General features: G+C 33.5%; 1 protein-coding gene across 6 annotated transcripts in view; it reads left to right on the top strand.

Annotated features, from left to right (window-relative positions):
- Positions 1–19,283, top strand: part of TDRD3 (tudor domain containing 3) — a 173,251-nt gene that overhangs the window by 121,511 nt on the left and 32,457 nt on the right. For 4 of the 6 annotated variants that reach the window (XM_057707175.1, XM_057707178.1, XM_057707177.1 and 1 more), the window contains exons 11-13: positions 1,081–1,928; positions 8,499–8,624; positions 19,094–19,179. In XM_057707175.1, coding sequence (XP_057563158.1) covers positions 1,081–1,928; positions 8,499–8,624; positions 19,094–19,179 — 1,060 coding nt within the window. Of the gene's footprint in view, positions 1–1,080; positions 1,929–8,498; positions 8,625–11,195; positions 19,180–19,283 lie in introns of all 6 variants that reach the window. The other 2 variants (XR_009048983.1, XM_057707176.1) reach the window with 2 other exon arrangements.

The following is a 19,283-nucleotide window of genomic DNA, read 5'->3' as shown; positions in this document are numbered from 1 at the left end:
ATTTCTGTTGATCTAAACATTTTATCTGCTGACTTTTTTTCCTCCGGTAGGTGTTTGGAAGTATATGCAGACAGTTTGGATAGTCACAGTGACTAGGAATGCTGAGGGAGAATGCTTTGACAATTAATACCTGGAGGTCAAAGTATTAATTTTCTTGCAAATACAGGAAACATTCTCACCCAGAATATCATTACTGCCCCTGTTAAGAAGTATTGTGACCTTGGGAAAATATAAGAATAATCCTGATCTGCGTAGTGATTATAGTGTATGACAAAAGAAACAAGATGTGTACACGAAAGACCAGTCAATATGATTGGTAATAGTGTTATAGACGTGCTATATGAAACAATGGAGGAAAAAGAGTAAGTGATACAGTACAAATTGAAGTAGAATAAAAATCATTATGTGAAATGCAACCATCAAATTATCTATGAATATTTATTTGCCATTTACTGATTTTGATTTCTAGTTGGACAGTATCTGCACTATTTTGCTTAATCATATTTTTGACACTTGTTTCTGTTTTTCCAAGTAGTACCTGTTCTTAATTACTTTGATAGGTCTATAGAAGATACCTAATTGTGATTCAAAAACTTAGCAATTCCCGATTCAGAAAGATTTGAGAAATATTTTTTTTTTGCGAAGTCTAGAACTTGACTAACAATGATAGCTATACATTTTGAATGGGACTGGGATTCAGAAAGGAGTTGAAAAAGGGTTGTACTTGCACAGTTTCATAGCAGCTTCTGTGTTATCAGTTTGCAGTTCTACTTCATTACTGTCTTGGGAAATGAATTACTAGAATAGAATATATAGATGGGTATACTATAACAATGTAGACATTCAGTGACAAAGACAACTTGTTTTTGAATCATCCACCATTTTTTCATGGTTCATATCATTGCTTTACTTCACTAATGTGACCAACCAGGCAAACTGTACATTAGAAATACAGAAGTCTAACAAAACAGAGGGATTAAGATAATGAGGTGGGAAGATAGTGGAAGATATTAAAGTAGTAGTTTGATAATAAGTGTTAATGCAGTCTTCATTTTAATATGCATATAATTTACCTTTCAGAACCTAAATCACAGCCACAGCAGCTTCATCAAGGACAACATAGATTGTCAAATACTGAGCAAAACGGAGTAAAAGATAATCAGCCAAGATATCTTCCTCGAAATGATACCCGACAGCCAAGAAATGAAAAACCTCCTCGTTTTCAAAGAGACACCCACAATTCAAGGTCAATTTTAGAAGGCAGTGGATTACCTAGAAACAGAGGTTCTGAAAGACCAAGTACTTCTTCAGGATCTGAAGTATGGGCTGAAGAGAGAATCAAGTGTGACAGACCATATTCTAGATATGATAGAACTAAAGATACTTCATACCCTTTAAGTTCCCAACACAATGATGCTACATTTAAAAAAAGGGATAACTCTATGCAAAGCAGATCAGGAAAGGGTCCGTCCTATGCAGAGGCAAAAGAAAATCCACTTCTTCAAGAATCCATAGACTATAATAATCAAAAACGTGGGAAAAGAGAAAACCAAACAGTAAATCCCGATCATTTTTATGACAGGAGACCACGAACAATAAATAATGAAGCTTTTAGTGGTATAAAAATTGAAAAACATTTTAATGTAAATACTGATTACCAGAATCCTGTCCGAACAAATAGTTTCATTGGTGTTCCAAATGGAGAGACAGAAACGCCACTGAAGGGAAGGCGCGTAGGACCTATTAAGCCAGCAGGACCCATCACAGCTACACCCTATGAAGATAAAATATTTTACAGTAGTGGGCCCAAAAGAAGATCTGGGCCAATTAAACCAGAAAAAGTACTAGAATCATCTATTCCTATGGAGTATGCAAAACTGTGGAAACCTGGAGATGAATGTTTAGCACTTTATTGGGAAGACAACAAGGTATGCATGCTGTAAAGTTATTAAATACTAATAATACTGAATGTAACCCTCTAGTGAGACCATAGAAAGCCATTGCTTTGGGACTGAGTTGTGTTCTATGATTGTACTTGTTTATACAGTCTTTGAACAGAGGAAGAAACAAAATATTTAGTATTTTTTATGGATGCTTATGAGTCCCATAAGATTTGGTTATGGTAGGTTTGATTTTCACTTGCATATCAGAAAAGTATTGTAAAAGTGATTAAGTGAAGTTGATAAGTTACTTCAGTTATTATCAACTGAACTATTAATATTTTCTTTTATCTCTAGTAAAATTATACTGATTCACAAGGAAGAAAATCAGTTGAATGGCACACAGTTAAATTCTGCAAATTTAATTTAAAGATAATATACACAATCAGCCTACTGTAAAAAAATTAAGAGTAGGAAGGTTATTTAGCTAATAAATAGTTTAAGAATTATTAAACCAATCATTTATATAATCTTCAGTTCTGTATTATATGTTGGCTAAAAGGGAAAGAGGGAAATCGTGGAAAAAAAAAAAGGAAAGGGAAAGACAGAAGATGAGGTTGAGAAGCAATACAGTGTATCAGATAAAACAGCCTGGCTGAGAGGGAGAAGACCAACACAGTGAGAACAGGAAGGGCAAGAGGACAGAGGGACCCTCAGAGAGTAGGGCCTTTTTATGTGTTTCCCCTTCTGCCGAACATGCTTTTCCACTAACTCCTGTTCTGATCCTTGAGGACTTGGCTCAGTTACTTCCTAGAAGAAGCCTTCTTTATCTGCCCCTTCCTCCCTTCTACATTTTTATCTTTCTCAATCAGTGCCTTGTTCACTTTCTAAAACTTAGCACAGTTTGTAACTATTTCTGGTTTTGGTTCCTGCATTGGTAGCTCTTTCACCTACCATAATTTTAAGTTCCTTGAAGGCAGGACCATGTATCTCTAATTTTCTTCTATTGCCCTGTTCCTCTCATAGTATAGGGATTTCATTATTATTTGTTGACTTTGTTAACTAGTTCATTCTCAAGGGGGCACTTACATAGGAAAAAAGCAAGGTAATAGCAGAGGTGAGTTATAGTGTGAGGGACCTAGGTGGATGTGAGGATCAAGTCAAAAATATATTTGAAATAAATATTTCATATGTAGAGTAGTTTCAGTTGATAAGGGTGTGCCTGTGAGTGGCTAAAGGGAGTGGTGGAGGCAAAGTTAACTGAAGATTTCAAGGAACTGAAATTCAGGTTCGGAAGTATGGTTGGATCTTTTGAAAAATCAGTAGGGCTTGGGATCAGGAAACAGGCCCCACTGTGTTCAGTGAATGATGAGGAATAAACAGGGTTTTAGGTGTTATCAGGTAATAGCAGCAAGGAGGGGTCCAGGCACAGCTAGGTGGCCATAGTCTTTTAAGGTTTTGGTGTGAATGTGGGATAACATTTGTCTAGAAGCAGCATCTCTACTGTCCAGTTTTTATTAAAGGCTCAAAGCAGAGGAGGAGACAGCATTAGCTGTCTTTTCTTTTTTGCCAAGAAAAGCGAAGGCCTTCCCAGAAACACCAGCAGATAATTTCATTGTTTGGAACTGTTTCACATGGCTTCTCCCTGGCTGTTAGGGAGACTTGGAAAGCAAGTACAGGTGTTCTTCACGATCTAGACTTTTACTCTTGCAGCTGAGACCACTCACTTTCCAAACTACAAGATTTAATTTGGCTAGTGGGGGATTACTTATGCTTAGCTGTTTCTCCATTATGATAGAGGCAAGAAGTAGTTGGAAATCAGTGTTAGTTTATAGAACTAACATTGTCTACCTTAGAGGGAGTGTTCACTTCTGCCAGATGCTTCTGAGAAGGGTTAAAATGAGGATGGAAAATTTTTTTTTTTTTTTTGCATTAGACAATGTGGAGTTGATAGTGACCTTGACAAGCAGAGAAAATAAATGATTGGAGTTCAAGTCCAATAATGTTTGAAAGGCTTGGTAAAAGATTCAGGCTTTCCATTGAAATCCCATAAGGTTTGTGCCCTAGTAGTAAGTGCAAAATACAAACAAACCAGTACAAAGCCTAAAATCAACCCTTTACATGATCAAGGATATCTACTTGTGCTCTATCTGCTTGCCCCCCAAAATATAATCCTCTTTTGGAGAAAAGTAACATTTTCTGTATAGAACCTCTTCATAATATTGCATCTACAATGTCTGGCATTCTATAAAACATTATGAGGCATGGTTAAAAATACAGAGAGAGAGAATATGAATGGCCAGAAACAAAGCAACAGAGAATAATAACAGACTTAAGATATTCAGATATTAGACAAGTTCTTCAACAAATATTGAATATTCAACAGACCATGACTGTTAAGTGTTAGGTGCTTGGGATATATCAGATAGTTTTGTCTGTGCTATTACCCAAATGCCTTCAAATACCTGATGAGATTGTTATTAAAGCTTTACTTTCAATTATAATTTTCTCAGAAAACCAATAATACATCTATTGCATCTACTGAATATATTCAAAATAATGTCATATAGCTTCTGAAAGGTAGTGCCTAATAATTCCCAAAATGTTTTGAAATTTTAGAGTATTCTTACAATAATTTGATGATCTTAAGGTGACTACTTTGATTTTACATGGATGTATACTTTCGGTTTAGAGTGAAGGACTGTAGGCTCTGTATAGCTACACCACTAAGCAAATAAAATAAACAATATTCACTCTCTGAAAGAGATGACATTAGTTATCTTCTGAAACCACCTAATTTAAGAGATAGCTTTTAAGTGTCTTATCAAGAATAGGCAACTTTCCAATTTTCTAGCCAGAGACTAGGGTAAATTTTTAAGAAAAGCATTGTCTATAACTGTCATTAAGAAACCATAATCTTAGCTGCGTTGTAATGATGTTTTGGAAATAATCAGTTAGTATCATTTAAAACATTCCTCATGACATCTTGCCTTCTCTCAAGCTTTACTTCCGTAGAAGGATTTGAGCGTTTGGGACAGTGCTGCTTCTCCCTATACATCTGTCGTAACTAGTTCAGCTCTTTCAGCCCTCTCAACTAGGATGTTGTAACACCCTCCAAATTGGTCTCCTTGCCTTAAATCTCATTCCTCTTAAATTTGTCACTGAAACCACCAACACTGTGATCTTGGTCTTAGAGCATGTCATTCTTCTTAGTTAAAATCTTTCACTTGCAGTCTCTAGCATGCATATAGAGCCTCTATCAGCTGGTCCTTACCTTTTTGTCCTGTTGGTTGACCCTTCTCATATCATGGCATAGTTAATTTAAAACTGTTTATTTCCTGTACCCTTCTTCATGTTTTATAAAGTCTCTGTAACTTTCCCTGAAATACTTTCCTCATTTCTTAACTTGGCTAAATACTCTTCATGCTTGAAGACTGTATCTATTGTCATCTGCCCCAGAAAGCTTTTCCTGAACTCCTCAGCCTTATTAAGTTCCATATCACTACACCCTTACTGCAGCATTATATAGAAGTCATTTTTTACATAGGTTATCTTTATTAAACTGTAAGTTCCTAAAAGGATGTCAGGTTTTTTGTTTACCTAGGATGTGTTATGACTGTTTGTCATTGATAAACTTACCTGAACTGATGTAATTATCTAAGAAGCTTACAGTTGAAGCATGGGTCCAGAAGTACAGCAATTTATAGAACACAGAAATGTAAGGCTAAGAAATAAAGGAGGAAGGGAGAGATGTGAATGTAAAACAAAAACTCTAAGATAAGGAAAATTCTAGTATGATATCTCTAAACTTGCTAGCATCCAGATCTGGAAAGGAAATACCATGGATTAAGTTAATAACTTCTGTAGTATGACATATACTTGTTAATCAGTAAAAGCAGGGACTTACCTGGAGATCCAGTGGTTAAGACTTCACCTTCAAATGCAGGGGTTGTGGGTTCGATCTCTGGTCGGGGAGCTAAGATCTCACATGCCTTGGGGCCAGAAAACCAAAAAACATAAAACAGAAGCAATATTGTAACAAATTCAATAAAGACTTAAAAAAAAAAAAAGCATCACTTATTAAAAACAAAAAACAGTAAAAGTAGATTGTTTCCTGGTACACCCAGGGTAACTGCTATTTTAGAAGGTTGTAGAGAATAAGAATTTTTGTTGTCTTTAGCATTTTTTGATTCTGGTGAGCCTATTAATGTTAGTGAACTCAGGCATGGCTCTTTGTGGCTTGAAAGCCAATTCTCAAGAGACTGGTGTTAGATAAAAGGAAAGATGGCTTTATTGTCGAAGCCAGCAGTCCTGGGAAGAAGATGGACTCATGTCCCTAAAAACTAACTCCCCATTGCTAATCAGGGGTCAAGAGCTTTTAAAGGGGACTTTCAGGCATGTACAGGTCGGGGGAGAGGTTGGTGGGGGACGGGGTACATGCAGAACGGTACAGTCAGCTCCAACAGTCATCTTGAAACTGATCATGCAGTGGTCCGATCAGTATAAGTAATCTTCAACTCCAGTGTCAGTGTGTTCCCATTTTCTTGAGACCAGTTCTTGGAATTGTGTAAGATGGAACAGCTTATGTTATGCTACAGTCTGATCATTATGTGGTTAACTTCGTCTACCTGGTGGGGGTCTCAGTATCTGCAAAACAGCTCAAAGGATATGGCTCAGAATATTTATCTATAGCCTTTGAGGAGAAACTAAAGGTCCTTGACTTTGCTGAACTATCAGTATTATTATTTTGTCTTGCTTGACTATTTTCCTTTGTTTCTGCATTTTCTCTCTTCTCTAATTAAATTTATTCTTTGGCTAAAGTTTTTCTACAAACAAGAGGCAGGTGGTGGAGGACATGGTGGGGGGAAGGGTGTTTGTCCTGGGAAGGTCCTATAGGGTTCTGTTATATTAAGAGTTTCTGTTAGTGTTATAGTAGAGCATCCAACTGTCCTAGTTTGAAGAAAACATTCCTTAAGAGTAAGTAAGAGTTTTAAGAGTTTTTTGTTTCTATTTCGTATTCACTAAGTAACATTCAGACCTATAATTTGAGTCCTGAATGGGTTGAGCAAATCAATTGACCCACTCTCAGTTATCTTAACAGATAAATTTTTAAATTATAATTGTTATGTAAATTCAGTTCCTGGTGAGTTTGTTAATGTACATTAGTTCCCAGAGCCAAATAATACTGGGTAAACTGATGAAATGAAAGTGTCTGGTCTTACAGTGTCTCAAATCATATAAATCCTGGGTATAAGTAATATGCTTACTTCTTACCTGAGAACCCTGCTTCACCACCACAGCCTGTATGACTGCAACAATGAGCCTTTTTCTTTGAGAGTTTTTTTTTTGTTGTTGTTATATATTTCTGTTTTTAAAATAAATTGCTCCATACTTATATATTCTGATTAGTACATAAGAATTGTCTTACTAATGTTAGTCAAAGGGCTTCAATGACTAACAACAAAACATAACACTAGTTCTTTTTTTTTTTTTAATTTTATTTATTTATTTATTATTTTTTGGGGGGTACACCAAGTTCAATCATCTGTTTTTATACACATATCCCCGTATTCCCTCCCTCCCTTGACTCCCCCCCCACCCTCCCTCGAGTCCAAAAAAGTGTATTTTCTTTTTTTTTTTTCTTTTTTTTTTTTTTTTGGGGGGGTACACCAGGTTCAATCAACTGTTTTTATACACATATCCCCGTATTCCCTCCCTTCCTTGACGCCCCCCCCTCGAGTCCCCCCCACCCTCCCTGCCCCAGTCCTCTAAGGCATCTTCCATCCTCGAGTTGGGCTCCCTTTGTTATACAACAACTTCCCACTGACTGTTTTACAGTTGGTAGTATATATATGTCTGTGCTACTCTCTCGCTTCTTCTCAGTTTCCCCTTCACCCCCCGCCCCCTCCCATACCTCGAGTTCTCCAGTCCATTCTCTGTATCTGCTTCCTTGTTCTTGTCACTGAGTTCATCAGTACCATTTTTAGATTCCGTATATGTGAGTTAGCATACAATATTTGTCCTTCTCTTTCTGACTTACTTCACTGTGTATGACAGAGTGTAGTTCTATCCACCTCATTACATATAGCTCCATCTCATCCCTTTTTATAGCTGAGTAATATTCCATTGTATATATATGCCACATCTTTTTACACCCATTAGCATGTGAGTCTTAGTTCTGAAATCTTACTACTGCTCAGTGTATGTCAGAATTCACATGGATGAGAGAATTTCTCTCTTTTTCTTAGCCAGTTCATGATTATTGAAAGGTAAGTTTTCTTTCTTAAAAATGTTATTCTCCTAAAAATTGTTTTCTTTAAAATATTGTATATTTCAAAGTTCTATCATAAGAAAAAAATGTAACTGTGGTGATGGATGCTAACTAGACTTATTGTGGTAATCATTTCACAGTATATACATATATCAGATAATTATGTTGTCTACTTAAAAGTAATACAGTGATATATATCAATTATATCTCAATAAAAATTGACTTAAAAAATTAGCTTTCAAAAACCACTATTATTGTAACATTTTGAGTATTTACATTTCCATCATGTATCACCCTTTGTAGACAGTGTTGATTGTCATATTTAAAACTCCTTTTTGTCTCCTCAGTTTTATCGAGCAGAAGTTGAAGCTCTTCATTCTTCAGGTATGACAGCAGTTGTTAAATTCATTGATTATGGAAACTATGAAGAGGTGCTACTAAGCAACATCAGGCCCATTCAGACAGAGGCATGGGTACGTGATCCAAATTCTGTACAGAGGCATAAGCTGTTTTGAAGGAAATACATAGCTCTAAAAGATTAGTCATAGTAATACTAAATTTGGTGGAAAAATGGAAAAATGTTTTGAATTTGCTTAAAACTGGCTACGCCTAAAGTAAGATTTTAATTTAATAATTACACTGAACTACAATAAAAATGAATGCATTGCAGTTGCTTCTTTTGTATAATGCTTTGTTATATTATGCTTTGGAAATATGTGCCCTAATTTATATATCTGCCAAAAATGTGTATGTGTTTCTTGAGTTTTTATGCATATTTTGTTTTTTTCCAGTTTGTTACTTAAAATTTGACTAAATTATGTCCAGCAGTTGTCAGATTTAAATCTCTGTTGGATACATGTATATTCTTTATTATTTTAGTAACATGTAAAATTAAGAAAAACACTACATTAGACATGAACTCATACTGCATTTACTGCACAAATACTTATATATGTATATGTGCAGATTAAATTTAAATATCTTTGTTTAATAATTATTTGATTAATTTTGCCAAATGTTATATCAAAGCTCTGATGATTTTGTTGGTGTAATTTAGACTGTACTGGCCTCATGGAGTCCATTTTATACAGGACTTATGTGACTTTACCTAGATAGATTCTCAACTACATTTAGGCAAAAACAGGAGGACAAGGCATATTAGAATTGGATTCATGAAGTTTTTTTAAAATTTCTTTCCCTTCTGTATTTTGTGGGTAGCTGTTAGTAAACTTATCCCTAGAAGCCTAATTTGTTGCTATTTACCTAAAATACAAAAATATACTAGAAAACTATATCATCTAGACAGTAGCCTTCAGTAGCCTTCATCATTGAAGCATACATTGTTTTCTCATGAGCTGCTTTTAATCTGGTTTAGCTTTGGTCTTTCTAGATTTTTCTGTCATGACCTCAGTGCCACTGCCCCTCCACCCCGACCCCCCCAAAAGAAGAAGATAAATAAAACAACAAAAAATCTAGTAGCAGCAATCATATTTGGGGCCATAGATCTTTATTCTTTATCTTTTTATTCTAGAAAAATGGTCATTTTCTAGGTAGCTTATTGTTTCATATTTTTCAGTATAATATTCATATGTTTAAGAGATCTGTTCTTTCACTCTCATTCTCTAAAGTTTAGCTGCTTTTTCCCTAAAAGACTGAAATACCATCAATGTCTAATTTATGTCTTTTCTTGGAGAAACTTGGTGTAACTATATCTTTTGCCCTTTTGATTCCCATGTGATAGCTATTTTTATTCTCTTTTCATTTATTCTCTTTTTCATTTGTACTCACATCTTAATGTAGTTTTGATGGTAAAAGTATTTACTGAGTCTGTATTTCTAGAAGTTGAGCCCTAGTTTGCTACTCATCATGTGATCCCAGTGTTTTTAGCCATTACAGTCTTAAGAGTCAAAATAAAATTTTTACATTTAGTGGGTTTTTTTAGGAGATTTAATGAGATTAATTTTATTCTTTTCTCCCTAAAGAAAAATTTAAGTTTCCTTACTTTGTTTCTTCTCTACTTCCTCTTTTTGTTCTAGAGTGGACATAACTGATGAGCACATTTCTCATTCCTCACTGTAGCTCTTCCATTCAGAGGTGTTTGGTACTGAAGTGATCATTTCTTTCTACAGTCAGTGACTTTTCCTTTTTTCCCCTTAATAGTCCTCATTGCTTTATTATTGATTTTAGGTCTTTGTAAACGTAGCTGGACAATAAATTTATCACATGTGACAGCCGGCATAGTGATTCTAAACCACAGCAATACTTTCGTATTCTCCCTACCTAGTTGTGAATACTCTTCTAGGCTTTATTGTGCTATTTTTTTTACCTATTTACTTTTTCTGCAGTCAACTTAAAAATCGTTCATAAGATGCATGAAATATTTTGCAGGAAGAAGCAGGATAGTATTACTAAATCTTTTGGAGATTCCAGTATTTCTTTTCTCCTGTTTACAAATAATCAAGTGATTGTTGATGTTTTATGATTTTGCATAAATTAACAGATTTTTTGGATCATGAACAGTGTTATTGAGGATAAGATCATCCTTTCTTCCTTATCTGTGACTTAGTTGTAGAAGCATCTCTTTCTTGATAAATAGAAGCCACCAGCTTAACATATCTTCACCCATCTCCATTTTTTAAAAAATGCATACGTGCTCATAAAAAGCCTCTGTGAAGAAGAACAATCTAGGTGGCTGTCAGTACATTTAACATGCAGTTAGTTTAGAGTTCTCTTAGCCTCTGAGATTACTGATGTTGGGGTCTTTGAGCACTTTTTCTTTTTGTAACTTGGAAATTGTAACAAGTTTTAAGTTAATCAAAGCAAAACATTCACTGTACCAATAAGAAGGTAACTCTGATAAATTGTACTAGAAAAATTAAAGGGCTGCAAAGGTATAGCAAGGCTGTTAGAAGCCTTAGCACAATTATTCACTCACACTGTGGATTGTGTAATTTTTAATTTTTTTTTAAACTCTTACCCTACATATGTACATTACTATTTTTAATTGTGAAATGATCATTCATTGAAATTTTTTTTGTTTGCAGGAAAAATAACCAAGAAGCCTGCATATAAACCAAAAACCTTTATAGAAATCAGTTGTCTATATTGTCTCTTAAAGGTGTAAGGATAAATTATTAAATAAAAAGCATGAACTATTAAGAGACTCAATGACTAAGTTAATAGTCTCTTACATGGAAAATTAAAATAAAAATCAAGTTACTAGTTTAAATCTAAGTATTAATATTTTTCTCATGAAATTTAAGAACTATTTGCCTTAAATCTGTCTGTAGACAAATTTCTATTTTCCCCTTCTATCTGGATATACCTTTTCACTTCCAGAACATACTCAGTGATGATATTTTAGATGATGAAAATATATGTTCTGATTATGATTAAATACTTTATTTCCTCCAAAATGATATACTGAACTTTTTATGTCATCTGTGATTTTTTTTCTCCTAGCTAGATTTAACCTGGTTCTTTTAACTATGGTAAAATATTCTGTCTTAATTTTAGTGTCTTTATTATGGTAAACTTCTAATTATCACACATAACCAGAGACTCACAGCTCATTCTTAACTGGATAAATCCTCTAGTTTTTTTTTTAAATGTTCTTTGTATATTGCACGATTTTCCTTATTTTACTGAAGTAAATGAAGCCTTATGGAATCTCTTATTATTTGTAAAACTATATAGGGAGAAAACCATAATATTATTTTATATTTCTGACCACTGTATGCGAAAACATTAGGCACAAAGGAAACCTCTTTGTGTTTCCTGCAGGCCCTTTCCAAATTTATTCCTTTTAACTCTAAAACTAGTATCAGGAAATCAGTACAAAGATGCCACAGGCAATTTGGAATTACTGTAAAATAACCTGGCGCTGCTGCTCAGACAACTCTTTTGTGTTTTAGAGTGTTGTTGCTTCTCAGTTACTTTTCTAAACCTGGAAAGACAGTGTCAAGTCCTGATTTTCCCAGAATATTTATGACTTTTATGCCTCTGAGACTTTTATATCCAAAGAAATGTTTTAGAACATGCTGATTTCTAAACTTTCTTTTTAAAGGTCCACAGTATTTTGGTATCAGGAAACAATCTTTGTTCAGCTAGCGTTCCAATTAGAAAAATTATGATTGTGTAGATAATGGTTAGTTCTAAGACCTTAGCGTACACATCATCTTGGCAATAATTCTGGAAAGTGACAGATGGATTGTTATTGTCTTTTAACCTAGCTTAAATGTTTTTCTGTAGCATATTTATTCAGCAGATATTCATTGTATTTCTGTTAGGTGCTGGGCATTGTTCTGGGTGTATGTGTTAGTACTCACAACACACTAAAGTCCTGCCCACTACACAAAGTTAGAAGAAAGTTATATTTCCAGTTATGTGAAACAAACTTAAATATCTCTCGGGAGTCTTCATTCTTACCTCTTGAAGCTTTAAAACAAGATATAAGTGGGAAAAAATTGTTTACTAATGTTTTAATTTAAATAATGTTTAGGTCTTTATTTTATTTCACCTTATTTGAATCTAAAATTATTACAGAAGAAGAAAGTGTCATTTAATGAATTTTATCTATTTTATATATTTAAAAAGTAAATTTCTTTTTAGGTGGGTTTGGGTTTCTTTTTAAAATAATTATAATATATATTTTTACAGTTTTAGCATACTTTAAAAAAAAAGAACTATCAGTCTCAAGTTTTACTTTTGAATAACTTTGTACGAAATTTATTTTATAATGACATGCTGGGAAACACATTTGAAAATTACCTTTTCAAATTCAAAGAATGTTCCTAAAAAGCCATAAAGTATTCTGCCACTAATAAAAATATTAAAGAGAAACATATCACACACACCCCAAAACCCCTAACCTATTTAATGAGGAAGGAGATTGAGAGTTGTGATATGTAAACTAATGAGTTAAAATGGATCCTAAATGTATTAGAACAAGGTCATGTTAGTAATTTTAATGATATAGTGATAAAGTTAGGCTGTATCTAGTTTGTATTAGATATCAAAAGATCATAATAGATATTAAAAAGAGAACAATTGTTATAGAAACCATTAACTTCAAAGGGAAATTAGAATTATTGTAAACAGTGAGGTTCTGCCAATTAGTATCCAGTAAAAAGTGCAAGCACCTATTTGACTGTAGTCCAGAAGGTTTTTCATTTCTGATAATAAATTCTTAAATAAATTAGTGGGTATAATTTGCCATACTTAAACTTCTGCACTAAAAGCATAATTTGAGTAAGGTCAGTGAAATGCTGAAATACGTTTTCTTCTGCTATACATATTTTGGGACAGTTCCCTTTCAGAGATTGCTCATTTTCTTTTGCAGTATAAACAGAGAGTAAATCAAAAGGAAATTGTACAGCTAGTTTAGCGCCATTTAAGAACATAATTTTCAGATTATAGGTGATGGAATTTGGAGGCTTCCATGCAGTATCTTTAAGCTCTGTTTTAATAAAGTTTGGTTGTATTTGATATGCTTTATTTATTTCTTAATCTATCACCCAGCTTTTCACAATTCCTACAGGAGGTTATGGACTATACAAAAGGACTTTACTAGAGATATGAAAGCTTCTGACATAGAGGGAGAGATGATTCATTCATAAATGCATGCCATATGCATTGATATATATCAACTTAAAAACTATTGACCTCCGCCCCCTGAATCCCAAAATCAGTTTGTGAATTTAAGATTGTTATGAAACCTACGAGATTATTATGAAAATCTTGAGATCAATTTTGAACAGGCTACATTGTTCGAGACATTTTATTTCACCATTTAAATTAATACTAAGAAAATAGTATGCTATTTTAAGAACCTGTACAAAAGTACTGCTTGAATTTTGCTATCTGATAATTTAATATATTGTAATCTATTCAAAGGAACTGTATATAAAAAATCTTTAAAAAGTTTCTGGGTAATCTGAGTTTTCCTTTATTGACCAATGAAACTACATCATGTTATTATTTCATGTTACTTTTTACTGAAGGTAAAATATTTCCCAAAGTGAAATAACATGGTAGGGTATTACCTAAGATGTGCTGTCTTTTTGATTTGTTTCTAACTTTAACTACAATTCTTAAAACAATTTAAGCCTTATATTCTTTGAATATTAAGAATCAATTTAGCATAACTGTTTGAAAAATCTATAGCATTCTTTTTTGCATAAATGAATAATACCAGTAGCGATTATGTTAATCTTTTATCTTCTAAGTCTCCCCTTTATTAATAGCAGTTTAAAGTATGAACTCCGGAATCATGGTGCTGGTCAATTGAGGAGTAAATTCAAGATGCTTTAGATTTATGCTAAATATTGTGTAATTTTGATTTTTTTCTTCAAAGTAGTCTTAAGGAGGCATCATGGGTGTGATCTATAGCTGAAGGGGGCTAGGATTGTCAGATGAACTTATTTTTTCCTTTGACATTTTTGATTCAATCGATCCAAAGTTTGTTTTATTTCAAGTGTAAATTTTATTTTTTCATTTACTTATTGGGACTTTTAAAACTGTAATTTCAAACTGCACTGAATTTTACCATTCCTTCACATATATATGCAGGAGACTTGCTAATATACTCATTGCACAGGAAATAAAGTAGTAAAATAAATTAATCTGAGGAATATTTTTGTTTTGTTTCATTTCTTGTTCCCCAAAATGTTAAAATCTTGTACTGGGCATGTGCCTTAACTAGGCACTCATGTCAGTATATTTTAAAAAATCTAAAGAGGCATCCTTCTTGAATTAAAAAACAAAAACAAAAACCCAGCGCATGTAGTTCTGTTTTAGTTTGTAGTGAATTTCTGAGCCTCTTCCATCTGTACCTAAAAAGGCAGAAAAATATGTTGCTCACTGCACCGCAGAGTTTATTACCTTTCAGATGGAGGTAATACAATGCATCTTTCCAATTCTGAAGTCAGTGGTTGTGAACCTTGATGGTGACGGGCTGAAAGGGGACTTATGATACATATTTGATTGCATACCATAATGAGTCGTCAGTTGTCCATTTTCTTTTTTAACCTTATGTGGTCATTTGTGTTTTTCAGTGCTCTTGCATATATCTTATTTATTAGTCATCTCTGTATGTTTTCATTCTGTTTCTTAAACATCATTGTATCCTTTTGACTTTGTTTTTTAAACTTTATTTTGTTTTACCTTGAGTGGGTGGTATCTTTTGATGTGTTTAGTCACTCTTCCTACTGATCCTAATTTCCTGAACTTTACTGGACCTTTGCTGTTTATTCTAGAATCATGTGCAGTAGGCTTCACTATCACACCTCTAGGAAAAGAGTGGAGTTGATCTCTCTCCTTGTGAGAAACACTCTGGTGTTATAGCTTCCAGTTCCATTAAACTTGAGAACTAATGGCAAGAGTTTTACACCTTGGCTTGAAATAACTCCTTTAGTAGTTGCCTGTCATTGGCTGAGAGCTCCATTCAGAAGGGATAGGAAGTACTGCAACAGTGAGTACATTTTATTTGCCTCAAAAAACAAACAAAAGAATCCCTTATAGTTTAAGAGTAAACATAATGATGATGTTCTAGTTAAGCAGCTCAGATTATCATAAGAATTAAAAAATTATTTTCTCGTACATACGTCTTCATGCCTAGTCCATCTAGCTCAGGGTTAGTTCTGGTTCCTGGTTAAATAAATTTGGAAAATGCTGGGTTAAAAAATTAAGTACACTTTCTGATTACAGGACTTCTTTGAGCCAGTAGGAGGTTAATATGTATTTTAAATCTCTGAGAGAGACATATATAGTGTTTATTGCTTCACAAACTTCTTTTCTCATGGAACCTTTTTTTTTTTTCTTCTGTATAAAATCCGTTATAGAAAGTCTACAGGAGGTACTTTGAAAAACATCGTAGCTCTTTTATCATCTCTTTTCTAGTTCTCAAATTTCCCATTTTTAAAATAAGGTGAAGATTTATTTTAAGAAACATCCATTGTTTTGGATGTTCCAAACATCTTCTTAATAATGTAATATTGTATTTTTATGTTACAAATAGAGAGTAAATATATAAAAGGCAGTTTCTCCTCAAACATGTTCCAAGATTTTTTACCTTTCTATGAATAGAGGACAATATATATTTCTGAAATTTTATGTCTCTTCTAAGTACTTATGCCATTAGTAGTAGTGTTTTATTACATAAAAATAAAATTGAGATCCTTCTTTTACATATAATTATGCACAACTCACTGGTCTTTTAATTTAATTTTAACTTTAATTCTAGAAACTTTTATATATTAAATTAACTTTTTGAAACTGTCATTTATAAAGACTCCCATTGTAGCTTTTATAGTATTGCTGTTTCTTTTCTGTAATTCTTGCCTAATGACCCATGTGATATTTATATGTTCCAGCAGTAAGACATTTTCATCATTTGTTTGGGTATTATATTTGTTATTCTTCAATAATCTAGTCTAAAGCAAAATCTGAAATCCCGTTTTTTGTTAAACTGACATTGGCTACTGAATCATTAGAAGGTATCAAAGCAAGTTAATTCCAGTGAGTATGTGGGCATTCCTAAATGAAGAAGAGGACTCCGAAAAGACCAAAAATTCTGTTTTGTTTCAACATTTGTGTTGCTCCTTTACTAATAGGCTAGTGTGTTCTGAAGCCTTTGAATAGTATTATTTCAGTTAATTAAAAGCTTGTTAAAAGCCTCAAAGGAAACAAACTAGTAAACGTAACTGCTCTTGATCTTCTGTTCAAGAAATCGAAAGATCTCTCATTTTCCTGGTTACGTTTATTAAGATGAATTGATAATCTTGGATCTAACTCCAGAGCTCACTTAAGAGATCTGGAGGGGAAAAAATTCTTATTTTAAGAAACACGTCCTTTCCAGGCACTTACAATTATAAACAAGGGTGTAATGTATGGTTGGATAATAGCTAGTGAAAGTGCAAAGGAATTCTATAAATAAGTAGTAGATATATACTGTAAGTACCATCTGTTTTAGAGCTTGAGGGGATTTGATTTTAAGTGACCGTATGAACTGACTTGGTGGCTAAAACAGTGGAAAGAGGTCAGTAATTATTTGTTGAATTATTAATGCAGTCTTGGTGGTCACCTTTATTACTGATGAGTTCTTCAGACATGAAACCTCAGTATACCAGTTTAATATGATAGTTTTCCCACAAGTATTCTGAGTGCTTTTTCTAGCAAAGCTACTTTAGAAAATAGATTGGCCTATATACCCAAGGAATTAAAAGGATATAAACCAAGTAGAAGATAAATTTCCTTCCTTCCAGAAGTCACTTAATAGATACTAATAAGGCCTCTATCTGACTAGGATGGTTCCAGTCTGGGAATCAGTATTGGCATGGTTCTTGAGTATAATTTTGTTATGCCTGTTAAATGAATGAGATGGTGTGAAGGAAGTAAGTGGGGAAGGCCATAGTTGGCTTTTTAAAACTAGTATTAACTTTGACACCTTTTTATTGGAATTTTTATTTTCCCTGAAGTGTGCTCATTTTCTTCCCCAGATCATGTGATTGGGAAATCAGGGTCATCCCTCCTGGTCATGCTTAACCAAGAGCTTATTATACAAAGTAAGATATTAGAAGTCAGTTTAATTCTGTTTCTATATGGTTCAAATTCTAAAATTTATGGACTCATTTTTTTTAATGTTAGTAGCCATTTTTGATGCTATTTAATGAATAAGGAGAATATAATGAGCAGTTTATCTTAAAAAGGTTTAAGTAAATAAATGACTTAAAATAATGTGGAGAAAAGTGTATTTTTTTCCTTCTAAAGTGGTCAGGTAATATAAATCTTATTAAGAATTCCTGAATTTGACCATCAGTACTCAAACGAAAGTTGTACTTAATTAGATTTTTAAAAATTGGAATTGAAGTCTTAAAGCAAAGAGAAAAGGGAGACAGATCAAGAACTTGAGAGTATTAGTTCAGAAAGCCTCTAAAAGCACTGGGCACAAATAAAGATATCCCTGGATGATCTTTTATATGCCCTGATTAGTGTTAATGCATACTAAGCACTTGACCTTACTGATAGTAGTTCTCAGTTAGAGACTGATGTAGTGGAACTGATTACAAAATGATGTAAAAATGGTAAAACGTTGGTCACATGCCCAGCCCTTTTAAATTGTATCTTTGTATTCTTAGGAAATAAACAAAGCAAAGAAAAAATTCTCATTGAATATATTTAAAACTTAAATGTCCAGATGAAAAATTAAAATGTATAATTCCCTAAGAAAAATTAAGAAACGACACAAGAAACTTGAGACTGAGGATTCTAAATTTTGTTTTAGAAAATTACTTATAAAAGGCTACAATGGAAGCATTTTAGATATAATTTAGAAGTGAATATAAGATTTACATTTCAAGAAGATGATATGCATATTTTCCTATTGATTTGTTGAAAATACTTAAAATTGGCTATGAAAAGACTGAATATTCTGTTCATTCTAATGATTATAATTGCTTTAATTATAGTAATGACTGAGGGAAGATATTTAAGATAGGGAAAAAAGTAACCACAGAGTAGGTTAAATGTACATTTGGTATCTTGGTTCTTAAGCATTTTTCATAATGGTGTAATTTAAAAGGTTTGACTGAAACTGCTAAACAAAATTTTTTTTAACAAATTGCTTTAAATAATTTCAATTACAAAAACAAGTTTTGCTTTCTGAAATGAGGATTGCTGTGCTTTGAAGTTTCAATAAATTTCACATAAATGGCGAACTATAGCCAAAAATAAGTCTTCTGACATTGTCTACTGCTAGTCGCCATTTGTGGGCCCAAGGCTGAGAAACATTTTCAGGTTCTGTGTGCTTTATCCTGAAAGAATTTGATGAAAAGCGGTCACTGAGAGAGTTAATGTCTGCTCTGCTTGGCCTTTAAAAGAAGGGAAGAGGGCAAGGCCAGTCTTGGGCAAATTACTTCCACCTCCCTTTTTGCCCCTGCTTCAGCTCCAGGGGAGCTGGAAATGCACAGGAGGAGTCAGAAGACCTGGGTCGAGTCCCGGCTCTGCCACTTACTACCTATGTGACTTTGGGTAAGTTATTTAATGTCTCTGGGTCTCAGTTTCAGTACAGGGTTGTTGTGAGGATTAAATAGTATAATCAATGGAAATGTGCTTTGTAAACTCCCAAGGTCTAT

The sequence above is a fragment of the Hippopotamus amphibius genome, chromosome 14 (genome assembly GCF_030028045.1).
Source record: "Hippopotamus amphibius kiboko isolate mHipAmp2 chromosome 14, mHipAmp2.hap2, whole genome shotgun sequence".
NCBI classification, from domain to species: Eukaryota; Metazoa; Chordata; class Mammalia; order Artiodactyla; family Hippopotamidae; genus Hippopotamus; species Hippopotamus amphibius.
Note: the sequence above shows the minus strand (reverse complement) of the source record. Positions and strands in the feature narration are given on the sequence as shown.